At 42.3% G+C, this 23,000-nt stretch overlaps 1 protein-coding gene across 1 annotated transcript; it reads right to left on the reverse strand.

Annotated features, from left to right (window-relative positions):
* Positions 1-1,438: 1,438 nt before the first annotated feature.
* On the reverse strand, positions 1,439-22,602 carry LACTB (lactamase beta). The gene is made up of 6 exons (XM_075897667.1): positions 22,331-22,602; positions 19,131-19,197; positions 15,671-15,861; positions 14,954-15,311; positions 12,231-12,396; positions 1,439-4,891 (listed from the first exon to the last, which is right to left on the reverse strand). Exons 1-6 carry the CDS (start codon positions 22,547-22,549, stop codon positions 4,360-4,362), a joined length of 1,533 nt encoding a protein of 510 aa, XP_075753782.1. The 5' UTR covers positions 22,550-22,602; the 3' UTR covers positions 1,439-4,359.
* Positions 22,603-23,000: the final 398 nt, after the last annotated feature.

Below are 23,000 nucleotides of genomic sequence, written 5' to 3' on the forward strand. Positions count from 1 at the left end.
CAGCCCCACGAGGCAAGGGGAAGAGGCAGGGAGGACTGAGGTTCAGGGCTTCCCATAGTCTGGATTTACTTTACTGGGATTCCCGAGTTAGTGGATTTTGAGGACCCCTTTCTTAGGCTCTGGGGTGGGAATAAAAATGAGGGGTTTAATGTGCGGGACAGGGCTGCCAGTGAATGGGATAGGGATGAAGGATCTGGGCAGGAGGTGGGGTGCAGGATGGGGTAAGGAGAGTTAGGGTCTGGAAGGGAGTTTGGCAGCAGGGAGTGGGTGGGGGTACAAGAGGGAGTTTGGGGGCATGAGGGAATTGGGGGAGTAACACAAAAAAGGCAAGAGGGTGAAAATGCAGCCGAATAGCTAATTGGCGAGGGAGGAAAAGAAGTGGGGAGTAAAGGAAAGTGCAGCTTCTGCAAAGTAGAACCAACCCCGCCCCCCCCGGCATCTGCCCTCTGCTCCAGCATTGCTCCTCCCCAGCCTGATCCCTGAGTGCAACCCCTACCCCCACATCCTGCTTCACTGCTTCCTCTCTCTGCCCTCCCCCCCACACACATCCCTGTGCCCCCAGTGCACTCACTGGCATGCCAGCAGTCCTGGGGTGGGGAGAAGCAGGGGTGGGGGCAGTCTCCTTCCTGCCAGGCCCAGTCATTTGCCTGCAGCTCCGGATCTAGGGGTGCCCAGGGCTGTCTCCAGTCAGCCGGGACACAGTGGGGCACTGGGGAACAGCAAGGCACACCCAACATCCTGGCAGGTCATGTGTAACTGGCCACCCCCTCCTGAAGCAAAGCCTGTAGTGGGGGAGGGGGTGTTACCCCCTTAGCTCCCAGGAGCTGCATGCACCCAAGCTGAACAAGGACAGCCCCAGGGACACACATCCGCCCCCCCCCCCCCCCGCATCCCAGCAGGAAGCCGGAGCTGTTGCTCCACTCTGCAGTTGGGGGGGGAGAGGTAGGAGTAGGGCTGAGCTCCCACCCTACATGCCAGTGAAAATTGGCTCAGCCCACGAGCCAGGGGTTGCTAACTTGTGCTATATATGTGCTATCAGTGCGTGTCTGTCCAAGAACTCCTAAACAGTAAGAGCTACAGCCAACACATTTACTATAGAGTTTCCTCTTACAAGTTAAAGCAAAGTATGCACATGAACCAGCCAAGCGACATGCATCCCTCCCCCAGCTTGCCTGCTAGAACTGCAGTGGCTACAGGGAGGTGCACCTCACCTGACCCCCAAAGCTGCATGTGGTGAGAGAAGACTGGGGTAGCCTTCATACTGAACCTCTCAGTCGCAGCTCCAGCCCAGTGCAATGATTCAAATGAAGCACATACTTTTTCATTTTATTTTCTAAAAACCCAAAAAACTGAGTTACGGGCCTGAGCAATGCCATGTACATTTTCTAGTACTGACATAAAAATGCAGTTTTGCTCAGCCAAGAAGCAAACTCTCACAGCACAAAACAAATAGTTTAATAAAATGAGTTATTGTTTAGGCATAAAATAACTATAAACATGAAAGCACTAGAAAACATTTACATTTAATTTGGAATCTGTGTAAAGTAAACCCCTGACAAGTTTGCTAAATATCAGATATTTCAATGGCTTTCTTGGTTTGTCATCTCACACCGTAACATAGGAGAACTGTGAAAACAGCACTGACGTGTATTCTAGGGTTAATAACAAGTACAGCTTACCTAAAATCCATTAACATTAAGCAAAATGTTTGTACAATAAATGAATTAAGATCATACTGTAAATGTTAAATAACCCACAAACTTTATGAATTGATTAATGGACTAAACTTTCATTTTCCACTCTGTACACTTTAAAATCCAAATGGATCGTTACATTATAATCGAACTTATAAAATGAGAATAGAAAAGATTTACTATTATTATATACTTCGTGATCACGTTCTGTAGTTTGTTTTTGAACCTATGGACACTGACATCGCTAAATAAATAATATTACATTAGAATAAAAAGAACATGGGTGATTCCTGTATTCTGCATTATCCATGCATTCATATGTATTTAAATCATGTGCATGTTGTACCACCTTTCTGTTTTCTCAAACTTTAGTAAGTGTGATAAACAGGGCTCAACGAACTGTGGCAAGATCTACTTGCCAGCCCCACACCGCGCATGCGCCAAACCAGTACTGCACATGCGCACAGTGCCGGTGAACAGGGCAACCGGCTGAAATCTTCTCGCCAAGGGCAAGTAGATATAGCAATTTGTCGAGCCCTGGTGATAACACATTTCAGTTTATTTAAAAAAAAAAAAAATCAGAAATTTTACGAGAGAGAGAACACAAAAGCCTTATCACTGAAAAAGGAGGACATGGTGACTCTCACAAAGCCAATATAAAAAATTGTTTTCCTGGCGACAAATTTAACCAAAAGATGCACATGAAATAAAGTCAAATTATGTAAGTAGTTCTTGCACTCCTACAGGAAAACTCAATTTGGGCTAAATATGTTAAATGTATAGGGGAAACAACAAAGAATTGATACATCTACAGTAAAAAAAATAGATTGGATTACAAAATAGTGATCATGTACAAAACAACAGAAAAGTGGTAAGGAGACAAAATATATCCAAGTCTGCAACCTTCTAAGGGAAGTTTAAATATGTTTTTCTGTTGGGAGCATAACCAAAATTGTTTAAAATTAAGAAAAAAATTAATAGAAAGCCTTTTGTAACAGTTTTAATTAGATAATTGAATAATCTGCCTAAGGATGCAAGCGACTAGTCGACTAACTGATAAACTAAGTCTATCAGACAGTAAACTAGTGATGCGACTACTCACTTCCCCCTTGATACCTCTATCAGAGAGAGGCAGCAAGGGGGAGGGAGCAGGGGCTTAAAAGCCCATCTCCGTGGAAGGCAGGGGAGATAGAGGCACAGCAGGACACGATGCAAGCAGGGACCCAAGCAGTCGCCACTTGCGCCGCTTCTGCTGCTATTCTGCTTTTGAAATAGGCTCTTGTTACATTTCAAAAGCAGAAAGCCCTGCAGGGAGCTGGGGCCAGTGGGGGACTCCCCTGCTAGCCCAGTGTTCTCTGTGGGACTTCCTTTTGAAATGTACAAGAGCCCCAGCAGGTTTCTTGTACATTTCAAAGGCTGAGGCGCTGCAGGGAGCGCAGGGCCAGTGGGAGTCCCTTGCTGGTCTAGTGCTTCCTGCAGGGCTTCCTTTTTTTAACCTACTTCCAGTAAGGCTCTTGCTACAGTTCAAAGGCACAGGTGCCCTTATAGACTAATCGAATAGTTGATGGAAATCACATCGACTATTCGATTAATCTAAATTTAATATCCCTAAACCTCCCAAAACAAGAACAAAATTGCCTATACTGAAGATATTCAAGGCAAAATTAGATTGAGGACTCTGAAAGAATGTACATTTTTAAGTGAAAGTTGACTAAATACTAAGAGCCTATGTAGATCATTTTCTTTAATGTCCATCTGGAAAGGAGAGACAAGAACTGTCACAGATATAATGGAGCACCCTTAGGTATTGATCCATGGTTCAATATTTTTTGTGAATTGGACAGCGAGACACATTTGGGGTGTGACCTTGCTCCTCTTGAAGTCAATGGGAATTCTGATACTGACCTCAAGAGTACTCTTTTTTGACTTTGCTCATTATCTAGAATATTTTAATTCTGATCCTCATTTGTTTTGTGTTCAATCAGAACAGAAAAGCAGCCCTCTGAAAGACCAACGTAAGTCACCATGCTAAGTTTCATCCTTTTCTAATTTTGAACAGGAACTTGACATTTACAACTCTTCTAAAAACATGCTTCTGATTAAATCTAGTGTACAGTCAACCTTAGCATGGGAGCAGTTTCAGTTTCATTTCAGTGGGGTTTGTAATTAGACAGAAGTTCACCACTTTGTATTCGGTGTTTTTAAAAAATGAAATCTCTATTTTTAAAGTGACTGTTCAAAAATACTGGCGAACACATCTTTGGCCAGCACGTGTGTGAAAAATATAACATGGTAATAAACAGAGTCTTGCATGTTCTGATTATTTGATTCTATCCAAGTTTTCCTTAATTATGAGCCCTTGTTGAGTTATGTGGGTGATATTCAGCATAACTGTTCTCCTAGAATGCCTTTTTCCTTTTTCCATAAGTTAGCAACTATATAGCTCCTCTTCTGAGTGAAGACTTCTAAATGCAAAAAATGTAGCACCACCACCAAGAGTAATTTAGCTTAATTTCTTTACAATCTGATACATTCTCTCAGAAATGTGAGGATTCCTAGCAATCTTGGAGCTCACATGTACCCCTGATTTTTTTAAAACTCTGTTCTTATTTCAATACTATAGTACACTTATTCAGACTTACACTGCAATATTTTAATCAAAGTATCAAACCAATTTGTCTTTATCAAATTCCTTTGCAATCATTAAGGCAGTGCTGTTGAGGGAAACGGACTGCATATTACAAATAATATTAACAACTACTCCTCTGGGTAGTGTCACTAACCCACTGTATATAACCTCAGAGTTCAACTCTTCAGGAAGAATAAGCAGAACACTGCTTGCACCCACTGCTCCACCAGTATGGGAGATGTAATGTCGCTGCTGTCTGCAAAAGCCATATTCTTGTTGCTTCTCCACAACAACCCAACCCATTGCATATTTGCCATCCTTGTTCCATGATACTTCAGTGTTTGGCACTGGGGTCCACATCATTGTAATCGTGTCTGGTTTGAGATAGCCTGGAAGAAGTTTGTTGGCACTATGTTTAAATTGTCCAACTTGATAACTGTACAGCAAGGCATTTCCAAATTTCAGGAGGTCACCTACTGAAGAAAGCAAGCCGCCACCAGCCCATTTGTAGGAATTGTCCACGTAGGGTGCATTTATTAGCCGTCCTTTTTTGTTGCAAACATAACATCTAGAATCAAAATAAGAAAGTTTTAGTTGTCACTCATACATTTAATGGAAATATTCATCCTTTTAATTGATAGGTTAAAATAAAAGCAAACTAGTGACAAGACACACTCAACACACTCTGCAATTTAGTCCAATACTAATACCAGGAGTTATAAATGCCATGTTCTAGGTACTAGTTTAACACTGGATTTCTGGTGCTGTGGAATTTACAGCGATTAAAAACAGCTTGAGAATTCAGGATACAAAAAATATGCCAAAGCTTACTCATCTTTCACAAGCACAGAAAACCCTAAAGGCAGGAGACCATAGTTCTGCAGCCGCAACAGAAAGCAATAGAGGAGTTACGCAGTACAATTCTGTAGGAGATTGGTTATGGGAGGGATAAAGGATTTGGTTTGGAATTCCATGGCCACTAGATGGCAAAATAGATATTTATGTACACAAAGGCAGTAAACATGCAGCCATGGTAAATACTGCTAAAAATGGATCTCAAGATTCTTGTTCTGATAACCTGACCCAGTGGGTGCTATTTGTCCCCAAGAGCATGTGTTTCATACCGCCCATTTCTGTTAACTACTAAACTTTGTTCGACACCAGCATGCTCCATACACTGCACACTCACGTTAGCAATGCACTTTAAAAAATGACTAAAACCTGAGTTCCAATCATCTTCAGGCTCTGAAATCCACAAAAGCAAGTTACACCGAATATGGCCGACTCCTTTCTTCTGACCAAATGTAACAGGTAGAAATGTGTCATGGACCTGCCTGAACCTGGGCTGTCCTACAAAGTGAGCACGCATAATTTCAATAGTCCAGTTAATATTGGAGTCATGATGGCCTGAGCCTCTCATGCCACAAATTCAAATCAAAAGCCCCATACTGACTTAAAAGACAAAAGTGGTCACAATTAGCCCTGACAAAGGCTGGCTTTGTGCACTAACACAGAGTGAAGAGCCTTCCTGCTCCACCCAGAATTGCCATCTCTTAGCAGGGGGCCTTTACCATCTGGCCTGCTGATTCCTGATTGGCCTTTGCTTGCTCCCAGCCCTCTAGGACATCATCTTATTGGTTCTCCAGTATCTTGGAGACCCTTCTGAACAATTGGCAACCCCAACTCCTTGTCCTTTTCATAAAGGGCCACGTCTTCGTGCAGCTTGTACCAAGGCAGTGAGGACTCTCGCAGCAAATGCCTGATACTCCTACTGTAGTGAAGGAGTAGGAGGAGTAGGAGTAACGGTAGTTTGGACTAGGAAGCCTAGTCCGAACTACCTAGTCCGTGCCGCGTGTAGCCGCGCGGCACGGAGTCCGCACTAGTGGACATTTAAAAATGGCGGCGCCCGGCTTTATGCAAATGAAGCCCGGGAAATTCAAATCCCGGGCTTCATTTGCAACTCCGGTTGCCTACATTACCACCCTAGTTCGAACTAGGGTGGTAGTGTAGACATACCCTTATAGATTTAAAGAATCTCCTGAACAGCATCAGTGCGAGTTAGTCAGCAGCAAACAAAAGAAGTTGCAGCAGGTAGTCAGCCCCAGAGGAGGACGAGACTCCTTGATGCAGTTTTTACTCTAGACATGTTCTTTCCTGCATCCACCCTCTGCCCCCATTCTTCCCTCACAATTTCTAGATTTGACACCTTCCACCTGCCTTCTATGCTCCTCTTACCCTTTCTATCAATCTTCCCCTTCCTTTTTTAATTTCCATTTACTGCATGTCCTAACAAACCCCTAATTAAACATTTAAAGAAACCCGATTCCTTTAGTGCCCTTCCCCTCAACAAACATGGAACTAATAATACGATATATGAAAACCATCCCTGTTCACCAGTACTTTATCTCTCTAATGCTTTTTTCAGTCTTGTCTATAACGCACAGGAATCCTCTCTCTAGGCATGTGGAATGAGTGCCTAGCAAAACTGTTCTCAGTTAGCCTCTAAGTCCTACTTCAGTACAAACACATTCAAACCTAGAACTTAAAACAAAGTTTAGTACATACTGTAAAAGCCAAGATATCATGCAAGCAACAAGAGATCTTGGAAATAAGCCTTGTGACTAAATGTTACTCTGTTACCCATAGTTTTCAGAACTCAAAGCAGTGGCAACTTAACTGTTTCACTCCAGGTGGCGTCCAAAATAAATCATTGGGAACACAGTGCTTCTGGCTGATTAAACACTAACAGAAGCAAGCATGCTCTTATCTAAAACTATAATTTGTTAGGTTTAAGCACACACAGACATAACAGTAGGTTTAGAATAGGGGTCGGCAAATCTATGGCTTGCGAGTCAAATATGGCTCAGGATAGCACCATCCCTGCTGCCTTCTGTGCTGGAGCCGGAGCCGGGCCATGGTGTGAATATCCCTACTGGGACAGCTGCATTGCGGCCCCAGTTCCAGCTCCGGTGGCCGCCATGTGGCCCAGCAGAGCTGTACAGCGGGCAAGGGCAGAGTTTCAAGAGAGCAGGGGAAACAGCAGCCGTATGCACCAAGACATGGCTTGCTTTTCTTCCCGTTCCCCTGACAATAAGGGAGAGAGGGGAAAGCACTTGGATTCTGTGATTTATACCTCTGCCCCCTCCCTTCACCAGCCAGGAGTGAGAGGCATGCATAGAATCCAATCCAGATGAGCTCTAGTGTAAAAAAAAAAAGGGGGGGGGGGTATTTGTTATCATCCAGGAGTATTAAGTTGGATAAAAAAAGCAAAATCAGAAAGTTCACTTTTATTTTTTTTATTTTTTTTTTACACTCAAGCTCATCTGAAGAAGTAGGTTTGGCCCACAAAAGATTATGATGCCATATATTTGTGTTAGTCTCCACGCTCCAAGGGGCCACAGGACTACTCGTTGTTTTTGAAGTTACAGCCTAACAGGGCTACCCCTCAGACTCTTCTCTACAATGGTGATAATACTTGTCTATCAGGACGTTTTGCAAGATTTACTTCCATGCTATTGAATTAGATCATAAATATAATGAATTAAGCCACAGGGTGGCAGTGTCTTTTAGCCTGAGAGATATCACCCTACTTCATAGTTTTGCTTTCAACCATGATTTCAACATGGAAACTTGAATTTTGTCTAGCATCAAAATATCCCGAGACAAACCAAATTTACAATTAAATTTCTCCTCTCCGCGATGGTATTTTTTTTTTTTAACTTTTCATAAAGTGAAAAGGAGTTTAAAACTCTGGGCACTCATGATACAGTTTACAAAAACATTAATTAGCTGCTAATTCCACAACAGCGTAACAATTCAACTCCATGTAAAGTAGAGATGTAAAAAACATGTAAAATAGTTAACCAGTTAGACGATTTGTATTACATCCCAGGATACTGCATCTTTAAAAAATGTTAGAGGGGGAATTTTTCTCTCCAGACTCTAAAAAATCATTTTTAACAGTTCCCTGGAATTCAGATGAGTCCTCCCCAGATTTGGATGTTACAGCAGCAGAACTATTCAACTAGACCATTTAAAAAAGAAAATTTCCCCAAATTATTTTTGACACAGAGCTTTTTATCAGGTCTGTGAAGGACACTCAGGCCTGGTCTACACTACAGAGTTAGGTCAATACAAGGCAGCTTACACTGACTGAAGTGTCTACACTAGAATATTGCTCTGACCGCTGTATCTCGCCTGCTATGCCAACTCAATAGCTCCTCCTCTGCAGGAGTAGCTGCTTTTCAGCTGACATAATTAGGGTGATAGAAATGTTGCCGTGTTAGTCTGGCATAGCTGAAATGAAAAACAGGACTATGTAGCACTTTAAAGACTAACAAGATGGTTTATTAGGTGATGAGCTTTCGTGGGCCAGACCCACTTCCTCAGATCAAATAGTGGAAGAAAATTGTCACAACCATATATACCAAAGGATACAATTAAAGAAAATGAACACATATGAAAAGGGCAAATCAAATTTCAGAACAGAAGCGGGATAGGGGGAGGAGGTAAATGTCTGTGAGCTAATGATATTAGACGTGATAACTGGGGAAGCTATCTTTGTAATGGGTAAGGTAATTAGAATCTTTATTCAAACTTAAGTGTAAAGTGTCAAATTTGAGCATGAATGACAGTTCAGAGGATCCTCTTTCAAGTGTATTCTTAAAAGGCCTTTGAAGTAGTATGCAGGTAATCAAGTCCTTGAGACAATGTCCTTTCTGGTTGAAATGGCAAGAAACTGTTTTTTCTTTGTGACCCTGTCTAATATCCGTTTTGTGGGCATTGATCCTTTGGCGAAGTGTCTGAGACGTTTGTCCAATGTACATAGCAGACGGACACTTTCGGCACATGATAGCATAAATTATATTTCTGGATGCGCAGGCGGGAGGGAGAGGGAAGGTGAGGGGGGAGGTGGGAGAGAATTGGCCAGCGGGGAGCGGGACAGTTCAGGGCATACGCAGGTCCTTAATAAAAATGTAAAAGCAGTGCCTTTTAAATATCCCCACTGCTGATAGTGAGGTGTAAAGGCACTACAATGTGTCAGAATGGAGAGAACCTGGTGCATTCACCATCCGGAATGAGAATATGGATAAAAGATTCCAAAGATGGTGTTGGCTTTCTGAAAATAAATGAGCCCCTTTTCAATACACAATGTGGCGGTGCAGGGTTTTATTGGATTACAGTCCATTTTTCCAATCCAGATTCCCTTAACTAGCTGGTAAGAATGGTGTGGGTGGCCGTATCAAAAGCTTCGCTAAAGCTGGCCCTAGGGGCTTTGGGAGGACCAAAACCAACATATTTGTATATTTGTCATTTGCTTAATGAATATGCAAATGTATGTTACCGGTCCTCCGAAAGCTCGTGAATGGATTTACTGGTCTCCATGTCAAAAAGTTTGGGAACCCCTGCTTTAGACTATAGTCAGACTGGTACTGGTAAGATGTAAAATTTACATAGCAGTGAAATTACCAGGGCTGGAAAAGAAAAGATGGTTGGCTTGCATTCACTATTCCCCACCGTACACATATGCACACACTTACCTTATGTTTTGTCAGCTCATACTAAAGTCTCATCACTGGCAGCCCAAAAATATATTAAAAGCAAGGGCCTCATCTTGCCAGATGCTAACCAAACCATTGTCCTCAAAGTGCTCAGATGGAGCTGCAGCATGCTCAGCAACTGGCAAAATCAGCCCATTCTGACTACATTCATGATAGCAATGTTTTACATTTTTTTAAAATGGATGTCTGAAGCAGTAACACCAACATGCCAGTCTGCTCATACACATTTGAATTAAGGATGTAACAAGCTTTCCTATATCTTCAACCTGAATTACTTACCTTTTCCCAGAATACTATTTCCATTGCTTTAGAGTTAACAAAAAACTTAACATAGAAAACCATTCTTCATTAAGAACACAAATTTTTTTTTCCAACACAGGAAATCTGAAAGCTGCATATCAAACTCAGATCCCCTTGAGATTTTTCCATAATCTGCTTATGCGATTCATTGAGAATCCTGTCCCTGTGCCAAAACTTAACAGCTGAGTCAACAAACTTTAAGTTCAGTGGTTGGAGGTGATTTTTTGGCTATGTAACTCAGTAAAAGACAACTGGTGAGGGAAACAGCAAGAACGACTAAACCATTAAACACAAACTCAGACACAAATTACTCCTTCAAGTTCTTAAAAGCTGCCAAATGGCAAGCTATTAAATTAGTGTTTCTCAAAGTGTGGTCTGCGACTATCTTGCAGGTGGGCTGTGGGTTTGGGGCTCACTCCCCTATAGTGGGGAGCTTGCATTGGTGCTCCAGGCCCCCACCCTCTGTGAAATTGGAGCACTAGCAGGCAGAACCACTTCCTACTCTGGGGAAGAGGGTGAGCATTGTGGGCCAGATTTAGCTTGCAGGGGGAAGGAAATGGCTCCGCTCACTGCCACTCCCCCCAGCTGGGGGAACAGCAGTGCAGGAAACCACTCGCCTGAAGGCTTTTCCCCCTGCTCCCATTGGCCGGCAGTGCCTGGGAGCAGCAGGAGGCATAGAGACAGGTAAACACCCTGCACCCCCATCTCCCTCACACACACCACCTCCTACCAAGACCCCACCTGACTCCTGCACCCTCCTTCCCAGTCCAGCCCATCCTCAGCACACTCCTGCAACCAACTTCCTGGCCAGACCCCACCCGCTGCACACTCCTACACCCAAGCAACCTGCCACCCAGACCCCCCACCCTACCCTCAGCCTGCTCCTTCACCATACCTTCCAGTCAGATCTCACACCTCCACCCCATCCTGCACCCATATTATCACCATAGGTGGTTGGCTGGTGGTCTGTGGAAAGGTTCCTGGGGAAGCCTGTGTTGGCTGTCCAGCCGCTCCCAGGATAGGCGGGGGGGGGGGGGGGGGGGGGGGGTCAGGGGGGTGGAGGACTGGAACCCACAACCCAGCGCTCCTCAGGCAAATGCCCTAAGTTTGAGAACCACTGTATTAATAATATCTATGTCTAAAAGAACCATTTAAGTGTCCTTGTGCTGTCACTGGCATTTAAATAATCTAATTTATAAATAACTGTGGAACACTATAGAAAGATTACATTATTACTGTTCCATGAAACAATTTGGAGGTAATTTTACAATTGTGGTAATTGTAGTGTCTACATACTTTACAATCCCCTCGTCCCCTTTTTTCAAGTTTAAGCAATATGCAATCGAATAATTTGGAAACTCAAACGCTATACTGTAAATCCATAGTATTTTATGAACTATATTGGAGTTGAGAATAGAAGGAAATTTCAAGTTATTTTCACTCTAACTGCTGTTCAGTTGCTATGAACACTTTCTCATCAACGCATACAACTGAAGTCAGATAAAGAACTTGAAATCATTCTTTAATATACATAGAATGTATACAGATTAAAGAAGACTACAAATAAATGAAAAAAGAAGAGATTCAAGTCATCTGCTAATGCACAATTTTGGAGAGCAATTAAAATTAACAATTAAATAAACTGATGCAAATGTCTTCACTATAACAAAGTTGTATTATTTCTACTCTTATAGAAATAGTTGTAGCAATTTTGGGGGTCATTATATCCTTACTTTTCCTTCATTTCCTTACTCTTTTATATGCAACTGACCTAAACAAATCTCTCCCTTCTTAAAATATGTGTTCTCACACTTGTTTCCTATTGTTATCAATCCTTAAACATTAGGGATTAAAAATAAATGTGAACTCAAGGAATCAATGTAATACCGTTATTCCAGCCATTTGATAAAGAATATTTTTACAAATCATTTAATCTTTAAATTAGCTTTTAAAACAAAAATCAACTAATGCTTACCTGTACAGTGAAGAATTTAAGCAAGCAGCAGTCAATATAAGATTTTAGTGCATAATTTCATTCTCATTTACCTTGCTCTATTGTATATCATCGATTCATTGTCATCCAAGACAGTTGCCAACATATCCAAGTCACGAAACATTTTCAGCATGTAGTCTGTAAATTTACATCCTGACGCTCTCTCCACCACAGCACTCAGAAGGGTAAAGCCATAAGTTGAATACAAAAACTGGCTTCCTTGGGGAAGAGAGGGGGGGGAAAGGAAGGGGAGAAAAAGAGTTTATTTGCATAGTGCTTGAATTAAAAGTTTAATGTTTCCTTCTGCAATCTTTTCCTATGAAGTTTACTATTCAACAAATACAGTTTTACACAGGGATCAGTGTGTAACTGTGTCAGAATACATTTATTCTTCACAGTGTAATCAGACACATAAAGGGTTAAAGATTATGATGCTCTTTTCTATATTATCTGTACATAGAAATAGAGCATCAGCCAAACTCTACTCATGTGATTAGGAAGACTTGGTTTTATTTTGTTCTTTTTCATAGTTACTATTCATTGTCACCAAAAGACAAATTAATAAATAAGATTTAAATATGTAAATATGATGGATAAAATTTTAAGGGTGAAAAGAAAGTAAATGCAACTAAAATCCATGCCCAGCAAGGAAGAGAATTTACTGCATATTAAAATTAAAAAAAAAACAACAACCCAGAATATAACCATAAGAATTGTACAGTGGATCAGACAGAGCTGCTCCAGAGGGCTCTTAGTGCTGCCTGGACAGGTAGGGGCACCACACAGCGTGCTCCGTGCTGTGAATGGTTAACTGGTAGGGGCTGGAACAGCTCCCCACCTGCCACAGGCAAGGGGCTACTCCAGCCTCACGGGGCCCATCACAGGCAGGGGATGCTCCGCCCCCACCCCTGCCAACCCCGCTTCAAATGGTTAACCAGCCAAATATAATGTCCAACTGGTTAACAAATTAAATGGGATTTTACATCCCTATTAGAGATTGACTGAATCCTGAAAGCATGAGGTTTAATAACTTTTCCACAAGATTAATAACAGCTCTGGATAGTTTTATTATTCATATAAAAAGCAAAATTAAAAAATAACTAGAAATGTTCTTGGCCTCAAGAACTGTAGAAATGAATTCCACAATTTAGTTACATGTTGTAGGGATGTAAAATTCCATTTAATTAGTTAACCGGTTAAACGTTAAGTTTATCTGATTAACTGGGGTGGGCGGGGCGAGGGCAGTACGAGGGGGCGCTGCTCCAGCCTGCTTCGGGCCTTGTGCGGGACTGATGCATGGGAGCTGGAACTTGTGGCAGGCCACAGGCAGGGGGCTGCTCCCCAGGTTCCAGTTAACTGTTAACCAGTATGCACCACTCATTAAGGGTGATGCTCTTTGGTTAACTGGTTATCCATTAACATCTCTAATACACTGTGTGAAAAAATATTTCCTTCCATCCGTTTACAATTTCCCACTATTTCAGTATAAATTCAATGACCCCTTTTCTTATGTTATGAAACGGGAAAATATTCTCGATCTACCCTCCCTATTTTGTTTTCTATTGTGTATACTTATGTTCCCTATTTATCTCCTTACAAAAATAAACAATCCGAATCTTTTCACGTTTGCTTTAATATTAAGAGTTTTACCACACCCTTAATCATTCTTAGTGCTCTTCCCTGAACTCTTCTATTTCTGCAATATCCTTTTTTTGGGGGGTGAGGAATAACCACCTCTGCACACAATACTCAGATACTCACAGTACCTTACCATGCCACTGACTGCAATCTATAATGATGCCAGGTCCCTTTCTTAAATTGAAAGTTAATTCAGAACCATATAGATTGTAGGAGTAGTTTAATTTTCTCACTCCAATGGGCATTACCATGCATTTAACAGCACTGAATTTTAGTTGCCCTCATGTTGCCTGTTCACCTAGCTTATTTATCCACAAAAAAAATCTAGTAGAAATTTGTGAAGCACACCTTGTTTTCTGTTTCCTAACCAGTTCTTGGTCCAATGATTTACACAGCTTGTTTGAGTCCTTAAGTACCGTAACAAATTTATGCTGTTGCAGGGGGAAAAAATAGGCAAGAGTCTCAAAGAAAACTTCAGTTAAATAAAGATGATTTTACAAGGTCTTCATGGTAAAATTCAATAAAAGGCCACGTGCGTGTTACAGTGATACAGTTAATCCATTTATGATATACCTTAACTTTTGTAATCTGACAGGCAAATTTTGCAGCACATGTTGCATTACATGGAACTATTTTGAAAGAACACGCTTGAATTTATTGCTACCTACTCTGTAGAACTCTTTTTTGTATACACAGTTTTTCCTATCTATTTATATCAATTTACAAACTGATAGTTAAGTCTATGCAGCTCCTAGTGTGGAGGCAGTTACACTAATAGAAGGTATGCTTATATTGACTATAGTTTATTTTTGAAACTATGAAAAATAAGCTACAAAGAGATAAGATCCTTTATGGCAATATAACTGCATCCATAATAGATGATTGCATCAACGTAACTATATTCAGTTAGTTTTCTCTTTTTTAATCCATTGCAGGGCATATTTAAAGTGACCAGATAGTTAGAACATGGCTTAAACGCTTCCTTGTGAAGCTCTCATTGAGCAACAGGAAAAAAAATCCATCTCTTGGTTTAGTCACAGTAAAGTCCCAATTTCACGTAATGTATCAGACAAACAACAAATCTTAAGAATGTAACACTTAAAGAAAAAAAATTAATTTTTGATCAATAGAAACTCACCGGGCTTAAAGAATAAAGGATCATTTTTAAATATTTTCAGTGAATCAATCACATTTTCAAATTTTTCTTTCAAATAATACTCTTCGTGTTCAAATTCCTTTGTTTTCTTGACAGGTTTTAATTTTTGGCCTTTAGCTTCATCATCCTGTTCTGACTTGGTTTTAGGAAAGTCATTTTTTTCAGTTCCTTTATCTTCTTTCTCTTTCAGTTCCTTATCTCGGTTAGATTTTTTTACATCTTGCGCTAGTTTAAGGGCTTTGTTAGCCTTTTCCTTCTGTTCCTTTACTTTAGTAATATCTTTCTCATAGTGACGAATTCCACTTAAATGTGAAACTAACAATCTTGTAGTAATGGTGACCTAGTTTAAAAGAAAAATATTATTGTGTATGCCTGCTTAAAGATATTATGCAAACTGAACTTTTATTTCTGTAATTTATATAATTGCTATGTCAAGAAAAAAAAATTCCTAGCCATTTTTTTAATTGTAAAGTCAGTTAGAAAAAAATATTTAACTATTAGTCTAAAAATTTTTAAATTCCCAACATTCCTTTTTCCATCAGCATGTATTGCTTCCTGCCCCTACTTTTTAAATTATTTGTAGTGTATCATATACACAAAGCTGTGAGCACCCGTAGCAATTAGTTCAGTAGGGAAGATATGGAACAAATGTGAAATCGAGACAACCAAAAATGGTTACAGAACAAACTAACCCTTTACCTTTTCACCTTCATATTCTTTTTCTGGAAACTCCGGAACGTATTTTTGCACTGGAGCATCTAAATCCAGTTTTCCTTCTTCCCACAATTTAGCAACAGCGACCATGGTAAGACATTTGCTAATACTAGCAATTCGCATGACTGTTTCAGGTTTACAGATTACACGGTTCTCTACATCAGCATAACCCAAACCTTTAAGAAGATAAAAAGCAGGTTTACATATAGAAAGAATTCTTTGAGATTTTGCAATGTTCACAAACATAAATTCTGTAGAATACTCCGCATGAGAGACATGATAGGTTCTAGGTTCTATTTTCAAAAGTACTCAGTGGCCTCTCTCTGCTCCCACGGACATCAATGACAGTGATTTCAATGGGAGCAGAGTGAGGTCATTGAGGAGTGTTTCTGAAAATACCACCCTATATTATCCCTATATTACCGACCAGCAATAACATAAAACTTAACGCTAATTTAGTTTAGTGAAAAATTAAGTCAAAACTATATCCTAAGGGCATACAAGCTTGTTTCTCTGACCACACAAGTTGGTCCAATAATAGACCGGGTCTCTCTAATATCCTCAGACCAATACAGCTATGGGCAGCTATTAAAACTGTCAATCAGGTTAGCTGACCCCCATTCATAAATCCACATATTAAGTCTTTCAAAGAGCTACTATACATTACTCTTTTCAAAATTCAATATAACTTCCAGAGAGAGAAAATAAGATCAGTTAAAAACAGGAAATTGACAAACTTACAGCATTTAACTCAATTTAAAAGGCTTAACTATGCAGTGGTTTAATAAATTATTTTAATCTCTTTAGATACAGACTTAGAGAGAGATTACATCAGAAATGAAGTAGTCTAAATTCAGTATATTTGTTCTACAAATTATGTCAAATACATGATTAGTTGATAAGGGAAGGTGCTTAGCCCCAGCTCGTGCCCTGCACACCAGACTCCAACTACATTTAAACTGCAGAGGTAGTTTAGTGGGGGTAGCTCCTGGACTCGACACGAAATAGGACTGAGCACTTTCCCTTACCAACTAATCGTGTAGTTGATACAAATTGTACTAACTACACGATTAGCCATTTACCTACTTCTTAACATCCTTAAATCAGACTGCAAGAAAGTAAATTAGGAAGAATTTTTACAGAAGAAAGATTTCGTTATTTTCCAAGTTCTTCCCTTCAATCTCATTATTTTAAGATACTACTTTATTTTAAGATAACCCTCCCAGGCCCTGAGAGTGAAGACATGGCAAGAGTCTACCACAACATGCACCCTTTTATGATATTATTGTTACTATTTATTATTTTTACTGCCACAGTACCTAGGAGCACCAATCATAGACCAGTACTCATTTGTGTTAGGTACTGAGAGTTATGCCACTACGCAATATTCTGCAACATCTTCAGGAGGAAAATTCTGCTGAAGCAGTACAGCAGCATCCACTCCTTCTTAGGTCAGCTAGCAACTCTTAACAGTTTCTCTTAACAACACTTCTGCAAAACCGTTTGAATTCAAAAGCATAATCTGAAGAATTTTTTGTGACAAAATTTTCACATGCTCTCACACACACACACTCTCTCTCTCTCTTCCTCCCTCCCTCCCTCCCGTGGCAGTGAGACACATGAAAATTTTGGAGGATATGCCACACACAGTCATGCTTACAATGCAAAATCTGTTATACAGCCTTGCTAATGAAGCACCACTCAGGGAATCTACTACAGGCAGTCCCCGGGTTACATGGATACGACTTACATCGGATCCCTACTTACAAACGGGGTGAGGCAACCCCGCACTAGCTGCTCCCCCCCAGCAGACCAGAGAGACGCGGAGCGGCTTTTCTCAGCAGACACCTCATCTTGAGAATAAAGGACTGAGGGAAGTGAGGTGTGGGAGAATAAAACTGAGCTCTGGAGAAATGTTTGGCTAGAGTTTCCCCTACAATATGTACCAGTTCTGACTTACATACAAATTCAACTTAAGAACAAACCTACAGTCCCTATCTTGTACGTAACCCGGGGACTGCCTGTACTGAATTTTTAGCAAAGCACATTACTATTTCTTTCTGTGATAGTCTTTGCCTTAAACAATGATCAACAAGGTTCAAGAAAGACAACTAAGTAGAGTTAACCAAAATCTATAAATAAGAGTTCTGTTCAGACCTATTTGAACCAAGCAAACGGGGAGTCCTCCAGGGAGTCCTACATAACCTGCAAAATAATGTATGTTTATTGAAAGGATTACAGCTGCCAAATCTCAACGTGTTCCCAGTGGCAACCTAAGCACCAGTCCACTAGTTTATGAAATAAGTGAACTGGAACCATTCAAGTTTATTCTGACTATTATGTAGATTCCCAGAGAAAGATGATGTCCAATACATAACAATAAAATAACAGCTGTTTCTCATGAAAAGCCAAACATAACCAATTTTACATCTATAGTTATCAACTATTTTATTTCCACCAGTAGCTGCACAAAGATGATGGGTGGACAGTTGTGTCAGAAAGAGTACCATATAACACACAGCACAGTGAGGAGAATTTTAAGGGGGATGTATTGCACAATGATTATGAACAGCAAGTATCCACTTAGATGTAGAACAGAAACAGGTCCAAGGAATTCATTCTCTTTTTTAATTACAATATTCACCCTCTTTCAAGGGTTTGGCTTACTGCCTACTGGGGGGGAAGTTCTCTGTAAAATATTTGCAGAAAGTTTGGGAAAGACTTTATTACGCAAACTCAATTTAAGCCTCATTTAGCCTAAATCAACAGGGTGAGGGCCAAGCTAAATGTGGATTGCTAATTATCACTTATTTCAACTAAACTCATTTAGCATGACTGACAACATTACATTTCCTGGTAATTAAGTTACAATGCAAATTAGACCTATGCAAACAAGATGAAAATACATCATCTCCCTTTTGTAAGTCTCTCATTAAATTCAGGCATTTTGACCCAGGGTACAGCAAGGCCTTCTTTTTAAGCTTCATATTGAGGCACGTTTGACTCCACCCACCGTTTAGGAATTTCCTTGTCCTATTTTAGGTCACCATTCCATTGTGCACATACTCTGATGTTGTTAGAGCACAGAACTCATTCCCCTCCCAGGAGCTGTCTTAGCCTTTTCCTCCACACTTGCCAACATGCTTTATAAAAAACTGTCCAAAAGGGTATTTCATTTACAACCACTACTATCACCTACAGAGATACTTTCTTCCCTTTACTTGGACCCTCCCCCATTTTATACATTTTAATGCCAGAGTGACCACTGCTATTTGGTTTTGTCTTTTGTTTTGAGGGCAGATTTTATAAAACTTTTATAATTATGAGGTTAATGGAAGCACTTACCCCAAATTGAAGAACAATAATTACTTAAGATTTGTAACTCAAATGAATGTTAATTTTGAAGAACATGCAGAACAACTGAGTTATATTCCTGTATACCAACCTTCTGACCATACTTCTTTTCCATCTACAGAAACTCCAATTACTATGCCTGGAACTCCGACTTCATCCTGTCACAAACAAACTTCCATTTATTAAAAGGCTCTGTTTGCTCAGAAATCAAACATAACGCTAAACCCCATAAAAGCAGAAACTGTGTTCCTAGTCAGTACTAGGGATGTGAACAGGTAACTGGTTACCTGGATACCTGGTAAGCATCACCCTTAACATGTGATATTTACTAGTTATCAGGTACCCAGGAGCAGCTTACCATGGGCAGGGGGCTACTCCAGTCACGGGGAGTGATCAGGAGCTATACCCCCCACCCCATGAGGGGGAAGCAGTGGCAATAGCAGCCCTAAGCACAGGGAGAGCAACAAACAGAAGGCAGCTCACCTGCACTTAGGGCTGCCAGTTCCTGCTGTTGACACCGGCCCCAAATGGGATCCTACTTAATCAGTCAACTGACTTGATGACCTTCTGAGGTCTCTTCCAGCTCTATGGTTCTATGATTAATTGGGATTTACATCCCAAATAAGTACATAATCTTTGAAATTATTTTGTTTTAATATCAGTTGGGCTGAATTCGTACAATCCCCTTTCAAAAGCTGCAGATCTCTGTTGAGGTGATGGACAACTACAATGAAAGTCCAATGAGCTTAAAGACTAATTTAATATAAATGACACCTACTGCAGACAGGGAACATAACTTCTTTCAAACTACGATGTGACTATCGTATGAGAGTCAACACATTTTAAAAACAAGTAGTCTTGTAGCACCTTAGAGACTAACAAAAACATAGTATTATGAGCTTTGGTGGGTAAGACCCACTTCATCAGATGAGTTGTGGACCTTAGTCTCTATCATGAGGTTTCTTCTGATGAAGTGGGTCTTACCCACCAAAGCTCATAATACTATATATTTTTGTTAGTCTCTAAAGTGCACAGGAATACTTGTTTTTAAAGTTACAGACTAACATGGCTATTCCTCTGAGACTGATCATTTTAGCGTGTCTGGGATGTCCTCATTTAAAATTATAAACACTGAAGCTTCAGTTCCAAATTTTCAGAATGGCAGTCTATTTATATAGTTCACATAGCTCTGTACACACCTCCAGTCCTTCAAATAGTGTACTCAGTACTGAAGATACTTTTACCACTAGCATATGTCAGTCCTGGACTGCTTTAAGCCCTTTTAAGAGTAGTCCTTTGTGACAGTAAATGACAAAAAGTAAGGAAGAAGTCAGTAATTCAAAGGCACTTTCAAATCCTTCTGACAAACTCTTACATAGTGCAGTGATGATATACAGGGAGAGCCTGATGTGAACAAACCAAATAACACGAGAAGATGCAAAAAGGAAAAGTACAGATACATTCCCTGGATGGGGGAATATTGCACTAGTCATAGCCAGACATGTTAGGGGTGGACTGGCTGGAGCTAATCACCTGCCTCTCCAGTAACTGAGCCATAAGAGAGTAGGCTACACAGAGGAAGGCTACCTGCTTCCCATTTCCAAAGAGTTTAGAGACATACCCGTAGAGCCCTGCAAAGCCACAGACAGCTGCGGCTCACTTTTGCACATGTAGATACTAATTGGCTGTGTCTACACTGGCGCGAGCTTGCGCAAAAGCGGCCACTCTTGCACAAAAACTTGCTGCCTGTCTACACTGGCCGCGTGCTCTTGCGCAAATAAACTGACGTTCTAATGTATGAAATCAGGGCTTCTTGCACCAGAACTCAGGAATAAGCCCTCTTGCGCAACTGTTCTTAGACTCATAGACCATAAGGTCAGAAGGGACCATTATAATCATCTAGTCTGACCCCCTGCACAGTGCAGGCCACAAAATCTCACCCATCCCTCCTAGAATAATCCTCTCATCTATCTCTCAGATATTGAAGCCTTCAAATACTTTGAAGACCCCCAAGATGCAGAGAATCCTCCAGCTGTGATCTGTACCCCATGCTACAGAGGAAGGCGAAAAACCTCTAGGGCCTGAAAGTGTGACTCTCTTCTTGGGGTAAATCAGACTAGCCTCCAAGGGGACAAAACCAGCAATTTATGCAACAGGGCCTCTGCCAATCTACCCTGGAGGAAAATTCCTTCCCGACCCCAAATATGGCGATCAGCTAAACCCTGAGCCTGTGGGCAAGACTCACCAGCCAGACACCCAGGAAGTTCTCTATAGTATCTCCTATCATCCCTCCATTGGCCTATTTCCCACTGATAATGTGTGCAGAGGCCAGTGTAGACAGGCAACATGAATTTCTCGAGCAAGAAAGCCCGATGGCTAAAATGGCCAGCAGAGCTGTCTTGCGCAAGAGAGCGTCTACACTGGCACGGATGCTCTTGCGCAAAAGCACATGCCGGAGTGGGCGCTCTCTTGGGGAAGAGTTTTTGCAGAAGAGCTGTTGCATAAATTGCTGGTTTCGTCCCCTTGGAGGCTAGTCTGATTTACCCCAAGAAGAGAGTCACACTTTCAGGCTGGGTCCAACTCAAGTTTATTGGTTGCAAGCAATGGTCAGCCAAGGAGCTATTGCTCAAAGCAAAGCTGACCCTGAGCGTTGGCTAAGCATCCTTTTTTATACTTTCTTTAACTTTCTTATCTAACTTGGCACATCTTGATTTGTTACCTTAGCTTCGTGTCGCCGCCTTCTTGGTTAGCATATTTCAACTCTATTCCATTCAGTAACAACCACCAGTATAGCTTATTAGCAAATTTCCCTAACTCAAGTGATACGTGTACGCCAGTCCTTGAGAAATGGGTCTAAACGGCTAGTTCCCCTTTTACTACAGCTTCTAAAACATGTGCAATTAGCTAAATGATATGTGCTGTTTCAAGCTTAAGTAATGGAAGGGGGAAGAAGCACACAGAGTCTTTACTAAATTTTACTACAGAGCTCTTTCCCAAGAAGCTGCCGGGGTAGACTAGCCGGGGTGCAGCCCAGGGCGCTAGGCAGGCGCCGCCGCAGAGGAGCGGTTAGGGGTCCCAGCCAACAGCGCTCTCACATGTCTGTGCAAGCGACACCGGCGCCCCCACGGGAAGGAGGGTCCCGGCATCGCGCAGCGCCCACGCGCATCCCGGCACGGCTGGGGGGGGGCCTGTGGCCGGCGGCCCCTCGGGCCCTGTCCGGGCTGGAGCCAGGCGCGAGGCTGGGAGACCCCCCCCCCCTTCCCCACAGGGCCCCTGGCACCCAGCCGGCACCTTGATCCTCTGCAGCAGGTCCCTGCTGCTCTCGATGGCCCGGGAGAAGCGCGGCCCCGCCTCCGGCTCGCAGCCCCCCGCCGCCAGCGCCAGGCCCAGCCCGACCGCCCAGCCCCAGGCGCCGGCTGCCCGCGGCGGGGGCGGGCCGTTGCCCAGGCGCCGCTGCGGCCCCCCCCAGGCCCGCCAGAGGCGGCGCGAGGCCCGCGCCCAGCAGTGCATGGCTCGGGCCGGGCCGCGCCAGCCAGGAGCAGCCGCTGCCGAGAGCTCGGCGCATCCCGCGCAGGCGCACACGCGGAGCTCGTCAGTGCCGGCCCCCCTCGCTCCACTGGCCCGCGGCTCCCCCCCCCTGCTGCGGGCGGGGCCGCGGGGCGGGCGCCGGGGAGCCGCGTCCTCGTGCAGACCCCGGGTTTCACCGACAGTGTCACCACGGCAGTGAACACGCAGTCGTGCAGCACGTGAAAGACGAAGCAGATAGTTTCTTAGGGGCTGAGCTGTGTGGGGCAGACCCACTTCCCCCCATCGCAGACAGGCATCTGCCCCGCTACGCTCATCCCCAAACAAACTACCGGTTAGTGATAGAAATGTAGCCCCGACTACCGGTTAGTGATAGAAATGTAGCCCCGACTACCGGTTAGTGATAGAAATGTAGCCCAGACTGCCGGTTAGTGAT

Source organism: Pelodiscus sinensis, chromosome 14 (assembly GCF_049634645.1).
Source record: "Pelodiscus sinensis isolate JC-2024 chromosome 14, ASM4963464v1, whole genome shotgun sequence".
In the NCBI taxonomy this organism is placed as follows: domain Eukaryota; kingdom Metazoa; phylum Chordata; order Testudines; family Trionychidae; genus Pelodiscus; species Pelodiscus sinensis.

Excerpts from the sequence above, each read along its gene's own strand:
- LACTB (XM_075897667.1), bottom strand. The coding sequence starts at position 22,549 with ATGCACTGCTGGGCGCGGGCCTCGCGCCGCCTCTGGCGGGCCTGGGGG. Across the intron at positions 15,862-19,130 it reads AAAAGAAGTATGGTCAGAAG|GTTTGGGTTATGCTGATGTA; the intron begins GTTGGTATACAG and ends ATCTTCTTAAAG. Across the intron at positions 4,892-12,230 it reads ATGATATACAATAGAGCAAG|ATGTTATGTTTGCAACAAAA; the intron begins GTAAATGAGAAT and ends TTTTGATTCTAG.